Here is an 18,852-nt window from a genome sequence, read left to right as displayed (position 1 = left end):
AAACAACCCCAAAACTCAAAATTGCGCTCTAGCGCCCCTTAGGAAGAAAACACAGACAAAACTGCTCCTAGGAAGAAAACACAGACAAAACTGCCTGTAACTTCCAGTAGGAATGTGGTATAGACATGAAACAAAAACCTCTATGTAGGTCTCACTTAGACCTAGATTTCATACACTGACATCCTTCAGCAAAAATCAACAGGAAGTTTGCAATTCCCCCTTCAAAACAAAAGTTTTGTAAAAACAGTCACCTTTGCCTCTTGGAGCTATAATTTGACCCCCTTAACATGCTTCAAAACTCACCAAACTGGACACACACATCAGGACTGCCAAAAATTGCGATCTAATAAAAAAAAAAACAACCCCAAAACTCAAAATTGCGCTCTAGCGCCCCTTAGGAAGAAAACACAGACAAAACTACTCCTAGGAAGAAAACACAGACAAAACTGCCTGTAACTTCCAGTAGGAATGTCGTAGAGACATGAAACAAAAACCTCTATGTTATTCTCACTTAGACCTAGATTTCATTCACTGACAACCCCCAGCAAAAATCAACAGGAAGTTTGCAATTCCCCCTTCAAAACAAAAGTTTTGTAAAAACCGGTCACCTTTTTTCAAACATTATCTCCTCTGAGCGCGTTTGTCTTGTCGGCTTCAAACTAGCACATTAGAGAGATTGAACCCTTTTGATTAAAAGTTGACGAAAGAGTTTTAATTACTGCTCCGGTTTGGATTTTATGTGCCGTCAAAGTCGGTCCCGTCCATCGCTGCTTGCGGCTTTAATTATTATTATTATTATTATATTAGCTGATATTATTACTAGGGGTGTCCGAATACAACTTTTTCACTTCCGATACGAAACAATATTGGTGCCGTTAGGGTTGGGCCGATACCGATATTAATCCAATACAATATCAGCAGGAATCATACATACTCTTATTTTGTAGTGTGGGATGTTAGAAAAGGTTTGATCAAATGGAATTAGTCAATGAACAACACTAACCTTCTGACGTCTTAATTAGTGTTTTGGCGACACCGAATGGTCACGATAATTTGTAAAGTTAAGCTCATGACGCAGTAAGTTGAACGATGCGGACACGTTTGTTACTGGATCTTTTTTAATACGCTTCTGCCTCGCAGACTTTTTGTGTGTGAGTATTATGCAACTATAATGTGCTGTTTTAAACTGCAACATTGTTCAAACATGATGATGTATGTCTAGCTTGTTTGCTACTTATAGTGTGCTTAGCTGTTGTGTAGCTGCTAGCTCCTAGTAGCCTATAGCCCACCATGTTTAACTTGACTAAAATAGAAGACAAAAACAAGGTTGTGTGCTTATTGGAGGACATTTAGATGTTGAATGGTTGCACAAGGACTGCTTGTATCACATGCAAGCCGATATCATCAGATACTTGTTTGTTTGTTTTTTGCTGTAATCGGACTGATATCAATATAGGATTGAAACACCCCTAATCATTAATTTATTGGGTGAAATTATTGTTTTTGTTGTTGTTGTTGTTGTTTTTTTCCTGTCCAGCTATTTGGGGAAATCATATTGTTGAATGTAGATGCCCATATTTGCTGTACATATTTACTTCACAAAAGAAAAGTGTGGTATTCTTCTGTTGTTGCCTTATTTGTATTTGACTTTATCAAATGGATTTATATTCATGTTTGGCGCAGGAGGGGATAGAAAGAGGAGAAAAAGGAAGACAGAGGGGGAATTGCGGGGATAAGACAGAGATAACAACAAACGCAACAACCACAACAACAGAGCAGCATCAGCAAATACAATATGTGTACTATATACAAACACTTCATATATACAGTTAAATATATAATACACAATATGATTGTTTATATATAAAAGTGATTCTCAAATTGTGGTAGAGGCACGTGGGGGCCATCTAGTGGTACGTCAAAGAATCAATTAAATATGCAACAGTGTTACTGTTCAAATTGTGTGGAGTGGCCAAAAATATTAAATACTCTTGTTAACTCAACCTTCGCCTTGTTTTTAATGAATATTAAGGCCTACTACGCTACTGTAATTTATTAATTAATTAATTATGGTGGTACTTGGAGAGCCAAGTGTTTTCTGAGGTGGTACTTGGTGAAAAAATGTTGAGAAGCACTGATAGATTTATATATATATATATATATATATATATATATATATATATATATATATATATATATATATATATATATATATATATATATATATATATATATATATATATATATATATGTATATATATATATATATATATATATATATATATATATATATATATATATATATATATATATATATGTATGTGTGGGAAAAAAATCACAAGACTATTTCATCTCTACAGGCCTGTTTCATGAGGGCTTTCCTCAATCCTCAGGAGATTGAGGATTGAGGAAAGCCCTCATGAAACAGGCCTGTAGAGATGAAATAGTCTTGTGATTTTTTTCCCACACATACATATTACGCTCTACCACGGTATCGAGCACTATTTTTTGGATAATCTAATTAAGACATATATATATATATATATATATATATATATATATATATGTATGTATATATATATATATATATATATATATATATATATATATATATATATATATATATATATGTATGTATATATATATATATATATATATATATATATATATATATATATATATATATATATATATATATATATGTATGTGTGGGAAAAAATCACAAGACTATTTAATCTCTACAGGCCTGTTTCATGAGGGTTTCCTCAATCGTCAGGAGATTTTAAAATCTCCTGACGATCTGTAGAGATGAAATAGTCTTGTGATTTTTTTCCCACACATACATATTACGCTCTACTACGGTATCGAGCACTATTTTTTATTTTATTTTTTTTTATTTTTTGGATAATCTAATTAAGACATATATATATATATATATATATATATATATATATATATATATATATATATATATATATATATATATATATATATATATATATGTATATAAAAATATATATACAGTATATATATATATTTTTTAATAAAATAAGATAAAAAAATTAATTACAAAAAAAGAATACAAATATATATATATATATATATATATATATATATATATATATATATATATATATATATATATATATATATATATATATATATATATATGTTTTTATTTATTATTATTTTTTATTATTTTTTATTTTATTTTTTATTATTATTATTTTTTAGGCTAATATCTATTTTATTTGTCCAAAGCATGGAGTTTTAAAAGACAGAGAAGGAAAGCTTTGGGTGAATTTCATCGCTTGTGGGTTTCACTTTTACTTCCGGTTTCGTCATTACGTGTTATTTTTTTAGTTTTTGTTTTTTTGTACACCTTTATTTATAAAGTTCAACATTTACAAACAAACATTTGAAGAAGGACAACCAAAACAGTACAATACAGCGCCAGGGTGTTGTAAACTCAATAAAGCAACTACAGTGCATAATATATATATGTAGAAATGTGTACGATGTGTTTATATATGTATTTTATAAACCTTTATTTAGTGAAGTGAAGTGAATTACATTTATATAGCGCTTTTTCTCAAGTGACTCAAAGCGCTTTACATAGTGAAACCCAATATCTAAGTTACATTCAAACCAGTGTGGGTGGCACTGGGAGCAGGTGGGTAAAGTGTCTTGCCCAAGGACACAACGGCAGTGACTAGGATGGCGGAAGCGGGGATCGAACCTGCAACCCTCAAGTTGCTGGCACGGCCGCTCTACCAACCGAGCTATACCGCCCCAACAACATTTATAATGTTCAACTAACAACTGTTTTATAGCGTTGGACGGGTTTATGAAGGTTTTAAGTTGAAGATGTCAAGATAAGCTGGCACTCAGAATGATCAGAGTCAATTCTAACGATTGTTTTGATAATGTACACACTCTCGTAATCAACAGCCATACATGTCACGCTCAGGGTGACCGTATAAACAACGCCAACACTGTCATAAACCTGTGCCATATCGTACAACCACACTAAACAATGAAAAACACATTTCAGGAGAATATTTGCACCGCAACACCACATAAACACGACAGAACAAATTCCCAGAATCCCCTGCAGCACCAACTCTTCCGGGACGCTACAATAACATATGTGTACGATGTTGGTTTTATTATTGTTAGCGTAGTGACGTTGTTGCTTAGCCACACCCCACCATGAATTGATTAACGTGGACCCCGACTTAAACAAGTTGAAAAACTTATTGGGGTGTTACCATTTAGTGGTCAATTGTACGGAATATGTACTGTACTGTGCAATCTACTAATACAAGTTTCAATCAATCAAACAAAGGCAGACTGGCCAATCACAGAGCAGCACGGTCCAAGCCCCACCCACAGGAAGTTGCTTGGTAAAGTAAGCCGTTTCCAGGTGAACGTAAGAGTTCGCCCACTCTGGCAGGACGATACCACAACAACACACAAAGTGTTGGACTCACCAAAAAAGTTAGAATGGATTCAGAGTCAATGTTTGTCAGTAGTGTAAAGAAGATGTGTGAAACAGGGCACCATCGTGGTGGCTGCTGAGTCGGAGGAGGAGCAGCTGCACTGGATGGAGATGCTGCAGGAGTCAGGCAAAGTGTAAGAGAGACGATTGATAAATATTATTATTATTATTATTATTATTATTACAGTGATTATTGCGCAACTTCTTTTTCCAACGTCCGCCTGCAGCACGTGGAAGAACGCCCAGCTGGGCGAGGCCATGATCGAGAGTCTGGAGGCTCAGGGTCTGCAGCTGGCCAAGGAGAAGCAGGAGTACCTTGGCAAGTGGAAGCAACCACTAGGGGGCAGTGTGACTCCTGGAAGCAAACTGTCTAATAATCATGTTGCCCTTGCAGATAAACTGATGGAGGAGACGGAGGAGCTGAGTCAGCAGCGAGCACAGAGAGAAGTAACAAGTTGCATCTTCTTTCCTTTGTTTGCTCCTCACTCTTGGATGTTGTCAGAGATGTTAGAGATGATGATGATGATGATGATGATGTTTTAGGAGCTGCAGCGTCTCAATCAAGTTCTGGAGGAGGAGAAGATGAAGTTTGAGGAGGTGGTGATGGAACTGAAGGCTGAGCAGGAGCAAATTAAACTGTAAGCGATTCAAATATAACTTATATATATATAGTGTATTTATATTTTTTATTTGATTTCTTGTTTTGATGGAATTATGTAGAAATATTTCCAAGATGACAACATGGGCCAAATATTATCTTTAAGTAGTAATATTAGTTGCCTATATAAAATAAAAAGAAATAATGTATAATATATTGTTATTATAATATAATATATGTGTATTATTATTGTAAAGATATACTGTACTTGTTAAACTTAATAATATATATTATGATTATTATTATACAATGAATATTATGCAATGTATTATAATACATTATTAGTATTGGTATTACATTGAAGAAATAATATATTATAAAGATCATCTTTTTGTATTATTTTGTATTATAATTATGGATGTCCGACAATGGCTTTTTTGCTGATATCTGATATTCCGATATTGTCCAACTCTTAATTACCGATATCAACCGATACCGATGCATACAGTCGTGGAATTAACACATTATTATGCCTAATTTGGACAACCAGGTATGGTGAAGATAAGGTCCTTTTTTTAAAAAAAAATTAATAAAATAAGATAAATAAATTAAAAAAAACATTTTCTTGAATAAAAAAGAAAGTAAAACAATATAAAAACAGTTACATAGAAACTAGTAATTAATGAACATTTGTAAAATTAACTGTTAAATGTTAGTATTATTAGTGGACCAGCAGCACGCACAATCATGTGTGCTTACGGACTGTATCCCTTGCAGACTGTATTGATATATATTGATATATAATGTAGGAACCATTCACACAACCCTTTTGTGTGAATGAGTGTAAATGGGGGAGGGAGGTTTTTCGGGTTGGTGCACTAATTGTAAGTGTATCTTGTGTTTTTTATGTGGATTTAATTAAAAAAAACAAAAAAACAACGATACTGATAATAAAAAAAACGATACCGATAATTTCCGATATTACATTTTAATGCATCTATCAGCCGATAATATCGGCAGACCGATATTATCGGACATCTCTAATTATTATTGTAAAGCTATACTGTACTTGTTAAACTTAATAATATATGTTATGATTATTATTATACAATGAATATTATACAATGTATTATAATACATTATTAGTATTGGTATTACATTGAAGAAATAATATGTTATAAAGATCCTCTTTTTGTATTATAATTATGGATGTCGGACAATGGCTTTTTTGCCGATATCTGATATTCCGATATTGTCCAACTCTTAATTACCGATACCGATATCAACCGATACCGATATATAAAGTCGTGGAATTAACACATTATTATGCCTAATTTGGACAACCAGGTATGGTGAAGATAAGGTCCTTTTTAAAAAAAATTAATAAGATAAATCAATTAAAAAAAAATTTTCTTGAATAAAAAAGAAAGTAAAACAATATAAAAACAGTTACATAGAAACTAGTAATTAATGAAAATTTGTAAAATTAACTGTTAAAGGTTAGTACTATTAGTGGACCAGCAGCACGCACAATCATGTGTGCTTACGGACTGTATCCCTTGCAGACTGTATTGATATATATTGATATATAATGTAGGAACCAGAATATTAATAACAGAAAGAAACAACCCTTTTGTGTGAATGAGTGTAAATGGGGGAGGGAGGTTTTTTGGGTTGGTGCACTAATTGTAAGTGTATCTTGTGTTTTTTATGTGGATTTAATAAAAAAAAACAAAAAAAACAACGATACTGATAATAAAAAAACAGATACCGATAATTTTCGATATTACATTTTAACGCATTTATCGGCCGATAATATCGGCAGACCGATATTATCGGACATCTCTAATTATTATTGTAAAGCTATACTGTACTTGTTAAACTTAATAATATATATTATGATTATTATTATACAATGAATATTATACAGTGTATTATAATACATTATTAGTATTGGTATTACATTGAAGAAATAATATGTTATAAAGATCCTCTTTTTGTATTATAATTATGGATGTCCGACAATGGCTTTTTTGCCGATATCTGATATTCCGATATTGTCCAACTCTTAATTACCGATACCGATATCAACCGATACCGATATATAAAGTCGTGGAATTAACACATTATTATGCCTAATTTGGACAACCAGGTATGGTAAAGATAAGGTCCTTTTTAAAAAAAAAAAATAAGATAAATAAATTTAAAAAACATTTTCTTGAATAAAAAAGAAGGTAAAACAATATAAAAACAGTTACATAGAAACTAGTAATTAATGAAAATGAGTAAAATTAACTGTTAAAGGTTAGTATTATTAGTGGAGCAGCAGCACGCACAATCATGTGTGCTTACGGACTGTATCCCTTGCAGACTGTATTGATATATATTGATATATAATGTAGGAACCAGAATATTAATAACAGAAAGAAACAACCCTTTTGTGTGAATGAGTGTAAATGGGGGAGGGAGTTTTTTTGGGTTGGTACACTAATTGTAAGTGTATCTTGTGTTGATTTAATAAAAAAAATAAAAACGATACAGATAATTAAAAAAAACGATACCGATAATTTCTGATTTTACATTTTAAAGCATTTATCGGCCGATAATATCGGGCATCTCTTATTATAATATTTGTATTATCATTTGTGAATTATATTTATATAGCGCTTTTCTCTAGTGACTCAAAGCGCTTTACATAGTGAAACCCATTATCTAAGCAGGCGGGTAAAGGGCCTTGCCCAAGGACACTACGGCAGTGACTAGAATGGCAGACCCTGGAACCCTCGAGTTGCCGGCACGCCACAATAATAGGAACACATGATACTAGTTCAGGGGTGTCAAACTGGTTTTCATTGAGGGCCACGTTGCAGTTTGGGCTGACCTCTCTTGGAACATGAATACAAGAAACATCCGTGTATAAGGATTAGCCGCATGATATTGTCACATGGATTTGATTAGTAAATGTATATTTTACCTACACTGTAAGAAAAAAAAAAGAGTGGATTTATTTACAGTAAAATAGTCACACAAAATTCTGGTGATTGAGCTGCCAGTTTTTTGTTTGTTTATTTGCGTTAAAAAGTGTTGTTGCTGTTTTCACAGTGTATTACTTTAAATGTAAAAATGGTATAACAGTTTGTTTCTTATGGTAGAATTCTGAAGACCGAGCTGTTTTTAAAATATCTGTATTATGTTTACGGTGTACAATTTGATGGATAACTTGCTTGGAAATCATAAGGCAAAGTAGATATTTACGTATGTTTTTACCCCAAAAATGTTCCGAATGTATGATCATATAATATCTGTTGCATTATTAGATGTATAAAGTTTAAAAGATATATAACTGCATGCAGTGCATGTCTTTTTTTCTGTCAAAATAGAAAAAGAAAGAAAGATAAAGTACTTCATTGATGCATATTATTTCCAAGCTTTCACGGGCCATTCAAAACAGGCCTTAAGTTTGACACCTGTGTACTAGTTCTCTTGTTATTTTTTTATAATAGGATAATGTTATTAGGATATATTTTACTATTTGTATATATATTTTATTATTACTGTGGTTATTTTTTTATTTCTTCAATATAGTGAGTAAAATCTATTTGTTGTATTATTAGTTATCAACATAACATAAATAACTACTAACAATAGTAATATAATACCAATAAAAAGATATAATAATAATCGTTTGCATGTAATCTTTTTACAATAATAATAAAAAGACTAGAAAATTCCAGCGGAAATTTTGATGGGCCTGCTATCTGTGCCCTGGTCCTCTGGCCGGAAGCCGCCGTACTTATTAGATGTTGCCGAGTGTCTGAATCCGTGAGTTTTAGGTATAACTGTACAAAATGAGCCACAGAGCTACCTTAAAACAGTAGCATGTTGACATAAAAATGCTAACACTTAGCATGTGTGCTAACGATAGCCTGATAACAGTCAGCATGTTTCGTATACCAAGTTCTACGGCTCAAAGGTGTATGGCAGCGGAAATAGAAAAAAAAGTGTAAAAATAGGTGAAAAGGTTAGCAAGCCTAAGTTAGCTTGCTAGCATGCTATCGTTTGCATGCTAACAGTGAACAAGTGTCAAATACCAAGTTATATGACTCCGGGCTGAACGGTTGTAAAAGTAGCTCAAAAAGTTAGCATGCTAATGGTAGCATGCTAACATTAACATGCTAACAGTTAACAAGTGTCAAATACCAAGTTATATGACTCCGGGCTGAACAGTTGTAAAAGTAGCTCAAAAAGTTAGCATGCTAATGGTAGCATGCTAACATTAACATGCTAACAGTTAACAGGTGTCAAATACCAAGTTATATGACTCCGGGCTGAACAGTTGTAAAAGTAACTCAAAAAGTTAGCATGCTAATGGTAGCATGCTAACATTAACATGCTAACAGTTAACAGGTGTCACATACCAAGTTATATGACTCTAAAGTGTATGGCTGGGGAATTACAGAAAAAAAGAGTAAATTTAGCACCAAAAAAAAGATAGCACTTTAATGTAATATATTTAATTGTTACTGTGTATTTTTTTTAACATTTCTTCAATATAATGAGTTAAATATTTTTATTAGTTATCAATATAAAATAAATAACTACTAACAATAGTAATATAATACCAATAAAAATATATTGTATACGTTTACATGTAATCTTTTTACAATATTAGTAAAAAGATAATTGTATAATTATATCTTTTTTTATCATTTTATAATCATAACATGACACTATTATAATTTTTTATATTTTTTATTAATATTTTTAATTTCCTTAATATGATAATATTAAGCCAAATGTTGTCTTTATTTGTTATAGTATTAGTAGATACTGTAGGCGACCCCGAAGGCAATAAGCGGTAGAAAATGGATGGATGGATGGATGTATCACTATCACCAACCACTACTACCAACTTCCAAAGCAAAATATGAATCCAAAAAAGTTGCAGAGAAACGCGACAGGCAGTGTTCAACTTCTTTGTATGCTTCTATGACATTTGAAACATTGCCTGCACGCATAATAAAGCCACCACAGTTTGACCCTGGAACAGACTATTGCTGTTTTCCTGCTGTTGTCAGAGATCTGGACGGCACGACTCAGTCTCTGCGAGGCGTGGAGAGCGAGAAGGAGGAGCTGAGCAGTCTGACCGTCATGCTGCAGAAGTCCATCGAGGTCGTTCCGACTTTTATTGATCCACGTTTGGAACATTTGTGACGTCACAACAATCGACTTTTGGCAGCTTCGGCATCGACGTGGTTTTTACTCGGGCGTGTGTTTGTGCAGCAACTCTCTGAGGAGAAGCAGAGAACTTTGGAGCTGCTGGAGGAAGAGAAGGAGGGGGCGGGAGAAGAGGAGGAGGATGACGACGAGGTGGAGGAGGAGGAGGAGGAGGAAGAGAACAGGAAGTGTCAGGAGGCCAAGGAGTTGGGGAACTTGGACCTTCTGCAGGATCTTCATCACATTGAGGAGCAGATGAAGCTGCTGCTGAAGGAGAAGGAGCAGGCTGATGAGAAGTAAGATCTCTTATAAGATGATTAGATGACTCACCACCACATTAATATTAAAACTAGAGATGTCCGATAATATCGGCAGTCCGATATTATCGGCCGATAAATGCTTTAAAATATGCGCCACACTGTGAACCCACACCAAACAAGAATGACAAACACGTTTCGGGAGAACATCCGCACCGTAGCACAACATAAACACAACACAACAAATACCCAGAAACCCTTGCAGCACTAGCTCTTCCAGGACACTACAATATAAACCCCCCCGCTACCCCCTAACCCCGCCCATCTCAACCTCCTCATGCTCTCTCAGGGAGAGCATGTCCCAAATTCCAAGCTGCTGTTTTGAGGCATGTTAAAAAAAAAATAATGCACTTTGTGACTTCAATAATAAATATGGCATTTTTTTTCCATAACTTGAGTTGATTTATTTTGGAAAACCTTGTTACATTGTTTAATGCATCCAGCGGGGCATCACAACAAAATTAGGCATAATAATGTGTTAATTCCACGACTGTATACATCAATATCGGTTGATATCGGAATCGGTTATTAAGAGTTGGACAATATCGGATATATCGGCAAAAATGCCATTATCGGACATCTCTAATTAAAACATTTTTTAATAGTATGGTTGCAATGATAAATTATTAAAAAATACTAAAAAAATATTGTAAATAAGTCAAAATTAATTGTTAAAAAACACATTCAAAAAAAGACAAAATATTTATATATCACATATGAAATAAAAAAAAAACATTGAAAAAAGGTATACCATTGAAACAAAGGCATTATTTTTTAAAGAAAAACATAATTGCTTATTAAGAAAAAAGTTGTGTATCTTAGAAAAAAATGTTTTGGGGTTGTTTTGGGGGAAAATCCTACATTTTAAATAGATAATTTTTTCAAGAAAATAAATGTCTCCTTTTACGAGAATACAATTTCGTTAATTGAGAGAAAAAAACCCGGCATTTTTTTAAAGAAAAAGTTGGAAAACAATTTTATTTTATTTTTCTTAAATTTTGATTTTTTTTCTCAAATATGTAAAACTATTTATTTTCTGTAGCTAAAGCGTGTAGCTAAAACTAGTGTAATGTAGCTAAAGCGTGTAGCTAAGCTATTGTAATATAGCTAAAGAAAGCCTGTGCAATGTAGCTAAAGCATGTCGCTAATCTTACATAATGTCGCTAAAGTGCGTAGCTAATGTGCATTGCTAGTCTAAAGCGCCATCTAAAAACGTTGCTAGCAGCGTGGCTAATGAACAGTTGGTACTAGCCAGTGTAATGTAGCTACTATTCAGTACTTAGTGGATAAGTGCATTCATCCTCCAGACTGTTGTATTTAGAAAACATTGATATAACTGTGCTACACATTGAAAACAGGAAGTGAACATATACTGTGTGTGTGAGAAACTGCTGTGAAGTGGAAAAGGGGTAGGATTAAATAAGCTCTGCTTCTTCCTACTCCTTTTCGAGCGTGTTGTAAAGAGAAATGGAAAACATTTTGTTGAAACTGCTATCATGTTGGAAATAGAATAGAATAGAATAGAATATACTTTATTGATCCCTGGGGGAAATTCAGCACCACAGTTCGCTCACAATAGACAATATATACTATACAGGATTATTCACATGTGAATAATATAAATACAGTCTATTATACAGCATTATTCACATGTGAATAATATAAATACAGTCTATTATACAGCATTATTCACATTTGAAAAATATAAATACAGTCTATTATACAGCATTATTCACATGTGAATAACATAAATACAGTCTATTGTACAGCATTATTCACATGTGAATAATATAAATACAGTCTATTATACAGCATTATTCACATGTGAATAATATAAATACAGTCTATTATACAGCATTATTCACATTTGAAAAATACAAATACAGTCTATTATACAGCATTATTCACATGTGAATAACATAAATACAGTCTATTGTACAGCATTATTCACATGTGAATAATATAAATACAGTCTATTATACAGCATTATTCACATGTGAATAATATGAATACAGTCTGTTATACAGCATTATTCACATGTGAATAATATAAATACAGTCTATTATACAGCATTATTCACATGTGAATAATATAAATACAGTCTATTATACAGCATTATTCACATGTGAATAATATAAATACAGTCTATTATAAAGCATTATTCACATGTGAATAATATGAATACAGTCTGTTATACAGCATTATTCACATGTGAATAATATAAATACAGTCTATTATACAGCATTATTCACATGTGAATAATATAACTACAGTCTATTATACAGCTTTATTCACATGTGAATAGTATAAATACAGTCTATTATACAGCATTATTCACATGTGAATAATGTAAATACAGTCTATTATACAGCATTATTCACATGTGAATAATATAAATACAGTATATTATACAGCATTATTCACATTTGAAAAATATAAATACAGTCTATTATACAGCATTATTCACATGTGAATAACATAAATACAGTCTATTGTACAGCATTATTCACATGTGAATAATATAAATACAGTCTATTATACAGCATTATTCACATGTGAATAATATGAATACAGTCTGTTATACAGCATTATTCACAGGTGAATAATATAAATACAGTCTATTATACAGCATTATTCACATGTGAATAATATAACTACAGTCTATTATACAGCTTTATTCACATGTGAATAGTATAAATACAGTCTATTATACAGCATTATTCACATGTGAATAATATAAATACAGTCTATTATACAGCATTATTCACGTGTGAATAATATAAATACAGTCTATTATACAGCATTATTCACATGTGAATAATATAAATACAGTCTATTATACAGCATTATTCACACGTGAATAATATAAATACAGTCTATTATACAGCATTATTCACGTGTGAATAATATAAATACAGTCTTTTATACAGCATTATTCACACGTGAATAATATAAATACAGTCTATTATACAGCATTATTCACACGTGAATAATATAAATACAGTCTATTATACAGCATTATTCACATGTGAATAATATAAATACAGTCTATTATACAGCATTATTCACATGTGAATAATATAAATACAGTCTATTATACAGCATTATTCACATGTGAATAATATAAATACAGTCTATTATACAGCATTATTCACACGTGAATAATATAAATACAGTCTATTATACAGCATTATTCACATGTGAATAACGAATACAGTCTATTATACAGCATTATTCACATGTGAATAATATAAATACAGTCTATTATACAGCATTATTCACATGTGAATAATATAAATACAGTCTATTATACAGCATTATTCACATGTGAATAATATAAATACAGTCTATTATACAGAATTGTTCACATGTGAATAATATAAATACAGTCTATTATACAGCATTATTCACATGTGAATAATATAAATACAGTCTATTATACAGCATTATTCACATGTGAATAACATAAATACAGTCTATTGTACAGCATTATTCACATGTGAATAATATAAATACAGTCTATTATACAGCATTATTCACGTGTGAATAATATAAATACAGTCTTTTATACAGCATTATTCACACGTGAATAATATAAATACAGTCTATTATACAGAATTATTCACATGTGAATGATATAAATACAGTCTATTATACAGCATTATTCACACGTGAATAACATAAATATATTATACATATACTCTACATTGAAGTACAGTCAAGAAGGAACATTAAACTTGTAAACTGTAAATCAACGTCAACTAACAAGTAGAACATGAAAGGGCAGCAGGAAGTGGAAGTTGTGTTGTCAGTAAGCTTGTAAAAGTTGTGTTGTTGTGTTGCAGGCTGAGGGAGAACCAGCAGCGGGCGGAGGTTCTCCAGCAGGAACGGGAGTTTTACTCCTCCCAGGCCAGAACGCTGCAGCAGTCGCTCTCCCAGCTCACTGCAGACAAGCAGCAGACGGAGGCGGAGCTTCAGGTAGCAGCTCTGACGTCGGCCGATCAAACACCTTCACCGCCGCACCATCTTCCCGTCAGGTGGAGATTGAGGCGCGCGTGGAGCTGGAGAAGCGTCTGAAGCAGGCGGAGGAGGCCCTGCAGGACCTGGAGAAAGGCCTGAACTCTCTGGAGCGCAGCAAGGAGCGAGAGGAGAAGATGAGGGGCGACGTCACTCAGCTGAGGCGTGAGTCCGCCTGCGCCTGGACGCTCACATCCAAAATGTCTTCTTCCTCCTCTTCTTGTCGCCAGGCTTCTTTGAGGAGTGCATCTGTGCGGCCGAGATAGAAGCCAAGCTGCCGGCCATCATGAAGAACGCCGTCTATCTCCACAAGGCGGCCGCACGCCGCATCAAGAGCTGCCGCATCCAGAGGAGAGCTTCTAGACGCCACTGGTGTAAGTTTCTTACTTCACTCTGAACTTGACTATGATGCCATACCATACCAACTTTATTTATAAAGCCCTTTAAAAACTAGCACGGTTGAAGAACAAAGGGCTGTACACCACAAAGAAATAGAGGCAAAGGACAGACTAAAAAATAACATTTAAAAACAGAAGTAAAATACACATTGAAAAAGCAAATACAAATTACCCTAAGAACAATTTGTTAGATAAAATTATGCAGTGAATGTTTTACTGCACTGTAAACTTGACTCTAAACTTTACTATGATGCCATATATTTTTTTACTTTACTGTAAACTTTACTATGATGCCATATATTTTTTTACTTTACTGTAAACTTTACTATGATGCCATATATTTTTTTACTTTACCGTAAACTTTACTATGATGCCATATATTTTTTTACTTTACTGTAAACTTTACTATGATGCCATATATTTTTTTACTTTACTGTAAACTTTACTATGATGCAATATATTTTTTTACTTTACTGTAAACTTTACTATGGGGCCATATTTTTTTACTTTACTGTAAACTTTACTATGATGCCATTTTTTTAAAAACTTTACTGTAAACTTTACTATGGTGCCATATATTGTTTTTACTTTACTGTAAACTTTACTATGGAGCCTTTTTTTTTTTAACTTTATTGTAAACTTTACTATAGTGCCATCTTTTTTTAACTTTACTGTAAACTTTACTATGGTGACATTTTTTTTTTAACTTTACTGTAATATTTACTATGGTGCCATATATTTTGTTTTACTTTACTGTAAACTTTACTATGATGGCATTTTTTTTACTTTACTGTAAACTTTACAATGGTGCCATATTTTTTTTTACTTTACTGTAAACTTTACTATGGTGCCATTTTTTTCCCTTTACTGTAAACTTTACTATGATGCCTTTTTTTTTACTTTACTGTAAACTTTACTATGGTGCCATATTTTTTTTTACTTTACTGTAAACTTTAATATGATGACATATTTTTTTGTTTTACTCTACTGTAAACTTTACTATGATGACATTTTTTTTACTTTACTGTAAACTTTACTATGGTGCCATATTTGTTTTTACTTTATTGTAAACTTTTCTATGGTGCCATATTTTTTTTTACTTTACTGAAAACTTTACTATGATGCCATATATATTTTTACTTTACTGTAAACTTTACTCTAAACTTAATATTGATGGTGTATTTATTATTTTAAAGTAAAGTTAAAGTACCAATGATTGTCACACACACACACTAGGTGTGGTGAAATTATTCTCTGCATTTGACCCATCACCCTTGATCACCTCCTGGGAGGTGAGGGGAGCAGTGAGCAGCAGCGGTGGCTGCGCCCGCGAATAATTTTTGGTGATTTAACCCCCCAATTCCAACCCTTGATGCTAAGTGCCAAGCAGGGAAGTAATGGCTCCCATTTTTATAGTCTTTGCTATGACTCGGCCGGGGTTTGAACTCACAACCTACCGATCTTTAGGGCGGACACTCTAACTACTAGGCCACTGAGTAGGTTTTGCAGTAAATGTTACTTGAAACTTTACGATGATGGTGTACGTTTGTTACACGTACACTTTACTCCAAACTAGTGTTGTCCTGATACCAGTATTTCGATACTTTTCTAAATAAAGGGGACCACAAAACATTGCTTTATTGGCTTTATTTTAACAAAAAATCTTAGGGTACATTAAACATATGTTTATTATTGCAGTTTTGTTCTTAAATAAAATAGTGAACATACAAGACAATTTCTGTGTTAGTGTTATTGCATAAAGTTGTGTTTTGGCTTCATGTGCTGTGTTGTGACGTTTGCATTTATTTTGGCTTTTGCAATGGTGTTGTGGTGTAAAGTTGTTGTGACGAGAAGTTGCTTTGTGGCTTTCTGTCGTGGCGTAAAGTTGCTGTGTTGTGGCTTTATGTTGTTGTGTTGTTATGTTGTGGTGTTTGCAATCGTGTTGGAGCGTCAAGTTGTTGTGTTATGGCTTTATGTTCTTGTGGCGTGAAATTTGCATTAGTTGTGGTGTTTACTTTTGTGTTGTGGCTTTATGTTGTTGTGTTGTGGCATAAAGTTGTTGTCATGGCTTTATGTTCTTGTGGCGTGAAGTTGTTGTTACATTTGCATTATTTGTGGTGTTTACTATTGTGTTGTGGCTTTATGTTGTTGTGTTGTGGTGTTTGCAATCGTGTTGTGACATCAAGTAGTTGTGTTATGGCTTTATGTTCTTGTGGCGTGAAGTTGTTGTGGTGTTTACAATTGTGTTGCGGCTTTATGTTGTCGTGTTGTGGCTTTATGTTGAGTTGTGGCATCAAGTTGTTGTGTTACGGCTTTATGTTCTTGTGGCGTGAATTTGTTGTGTTGTGACATTTGCATTAGTTGTGGTGTTTACAATTGTGTTGTGGCTCTATGTTGTTTTGTTGTAGCTTTATGTTGTCGTGTTGTGGCTTGATGTTGAGTTGTGGCATCAAGTTGTTGTGTTATGGCTTTATGTTCTTGTGGCGTGAAGTTGTTGTGTTGTGACATTTGCATTAGTTGTGGTGTTTACAATTGTGTTGTGGCTTTATGTTGAGTTGTGGCATAAGGTTGTTGTGTTATGGCGTCATGTTCTTGTGGCGTGAAGTTGTAGTGTTGTGACATTTGCATTAGTTGTGGTGTTTACAATGTAGCTTTATGTTGTTGTGTTGTGGCTTTATGTTGATTTGTGGCATCAAGTTGTTGTGTTATGGCTTCATGTGCTCGTGGCATCAAGTTGTTGTTGTGTTGTGACATTTGCATTAGCTGTGGTGTTTACAATTGTGTTGTGGCTTTATGTTGTTGTGTTATGGCTTCATGTGCTCATGGCGTGAAGTTGTTGTGTTGTGACATTTGCAGTAGTTGTTGTGGTTAAAATTGTGTTGCGGCTGTATGTTGTCGTGTTGTGGCTTTATGTTGAGTTGTGGCATCAAGTTGTTGTGTTGTGGCGTTTGCATTTGTTGTGAGCCACAGTAAGAAGATGTTAGCGTAAAAAGTAATTAAGGGTAAATTCCACACACAATTTGAACAGTAACACTGTTGCATATTTAATTGATTCTTTGGCATACCACTAGATGGCCCCCACGTGCCTCTACCACAATTTGAGAATCCCTTTTGTATATGAACAAACATGTTGTGTATTATATATTTAACTGTATATATGAAGTGTATGTAGAACAAAAAAAAGAAGTGAGGAATCTTTCCAAGCATCTTGTTGTGTGGCTGCAGTGCAACACTCCAAGTCCTTGGCCACAGCGAGCGAGGAGGGCGGCAGCATGGAGGAGCTGAGGGAGACGGCGCGCAGGCTGACCTGTGACAGCAGCTTCAGGGAGGACGTGTACAAGATCATGGCGCGTAAGGACGCCAGCTTTGACCAAGACTGACGCACACTTCACACCACCTGCTTCACCTTCTTTAGGCTCCTAGCTTGTAGGCTCAAGTAGCTTTGTTTTGCCCACCACATTAAATCTGCACTTCAAAAAACACAACTTCTTTCATCTTCACGTAGTTTTACGACATCATCGCTGTTGTGGATTCTCGCCTCACGTCAACGCAGAACTATAATCGGTCACCTTTTTAGTCATTATAATATGATTATAATATGATTTGCAGCCCGTAGTCGGTTATAATAAACCATAACATATAACAAATTCAGAGGATTATTAGACAATCAGTATCAAAAAGCAGTTGAATAAATAATGCAAGAACATATACAATGCAGTACACTGCAAAAAGTCAGTGTCGAACAAGGGAAAAAAATACAAAAATGAGGGGTATTTTATTGGAACTAAGCAACATTATCTGCCA

At 33.6% G+C, this 18,852-nt stretch overlaps 1 protein-coding gene across 2 annotated transcripts in view; it reads left to right on the top strand.

Moving 5' to 3' along the window:
- Nucleotides 1-18,546, top strand: part of plekhd1 (pleckstrin homology domain containing, family D (with coiled-coil domains) member 1) — a 28,580-nt gene extending 10,034 nt beyond the window's left edge. For both annotated transcript variants that reach the window (XM_062041232.1, XM_062041231.1), the window contains 10 exons: nt 4,559-4,635; nt 4,729-4,820; nt 4,896-4,948; nt 5,045-5,139; nt 10,178-10,271; nt 10,383-10,612; nt 14,479-14,611; nt 14,671-14,815; nt 14,881-15,024; nt 18,274-18,546. In XM_062041232.1, coding sequence (XP_061897216.1) covers nt 4,559-4,635; nt 4,729-4,820; nt 4,896-4,948; nt 5,045-5,139; nt 10,178-10,271; nt 10,383-10,612; nt 14,479-14,611; nt 14,671-14,815; nt 14,881-15,024; nt 18,274-18,428 — 1,218 coding nt within the window. In that variant the 3' untranslated portion in view covers nt 18,429-18,546. The remainder of the gene's footprint in view (nt 1-4,558; nt 4,636-4,728; nt 4,821-4,895; nt 4,949-5,044; nt 5,140-10,177; nt 10,272-10,382; nt 10,613-14,478; nt 14,612-14,670; nt 14,816-14,880; nt 15,025-18,273) is intronic.
- Nucleotides 18,547-18,852: the final 306 nt, after the last annotated feature.

Source organism: Entelurus aequoreus, linkage group LG03, assembly GCF_033978785.1.
Source record: "Entelurus aequoreus isolate RoL-2023_Sb linkage group LG03, RoL_Eaeq_v1.1, whole genome shotgun sequence".
Taxonomy (NCBI): domain Eukaryota; kingdom Metazoa; phylum Chordata; class Actinopteri; order Syngnathiformes; family Syngnathidae; genus Entelurus; species Entelurus aequoreus.
The sequence above is the reverse complement of the archived record's forward strand: the minus strand, read 5'-3'. Positions and strand labels throughout refer to the sequence as shown.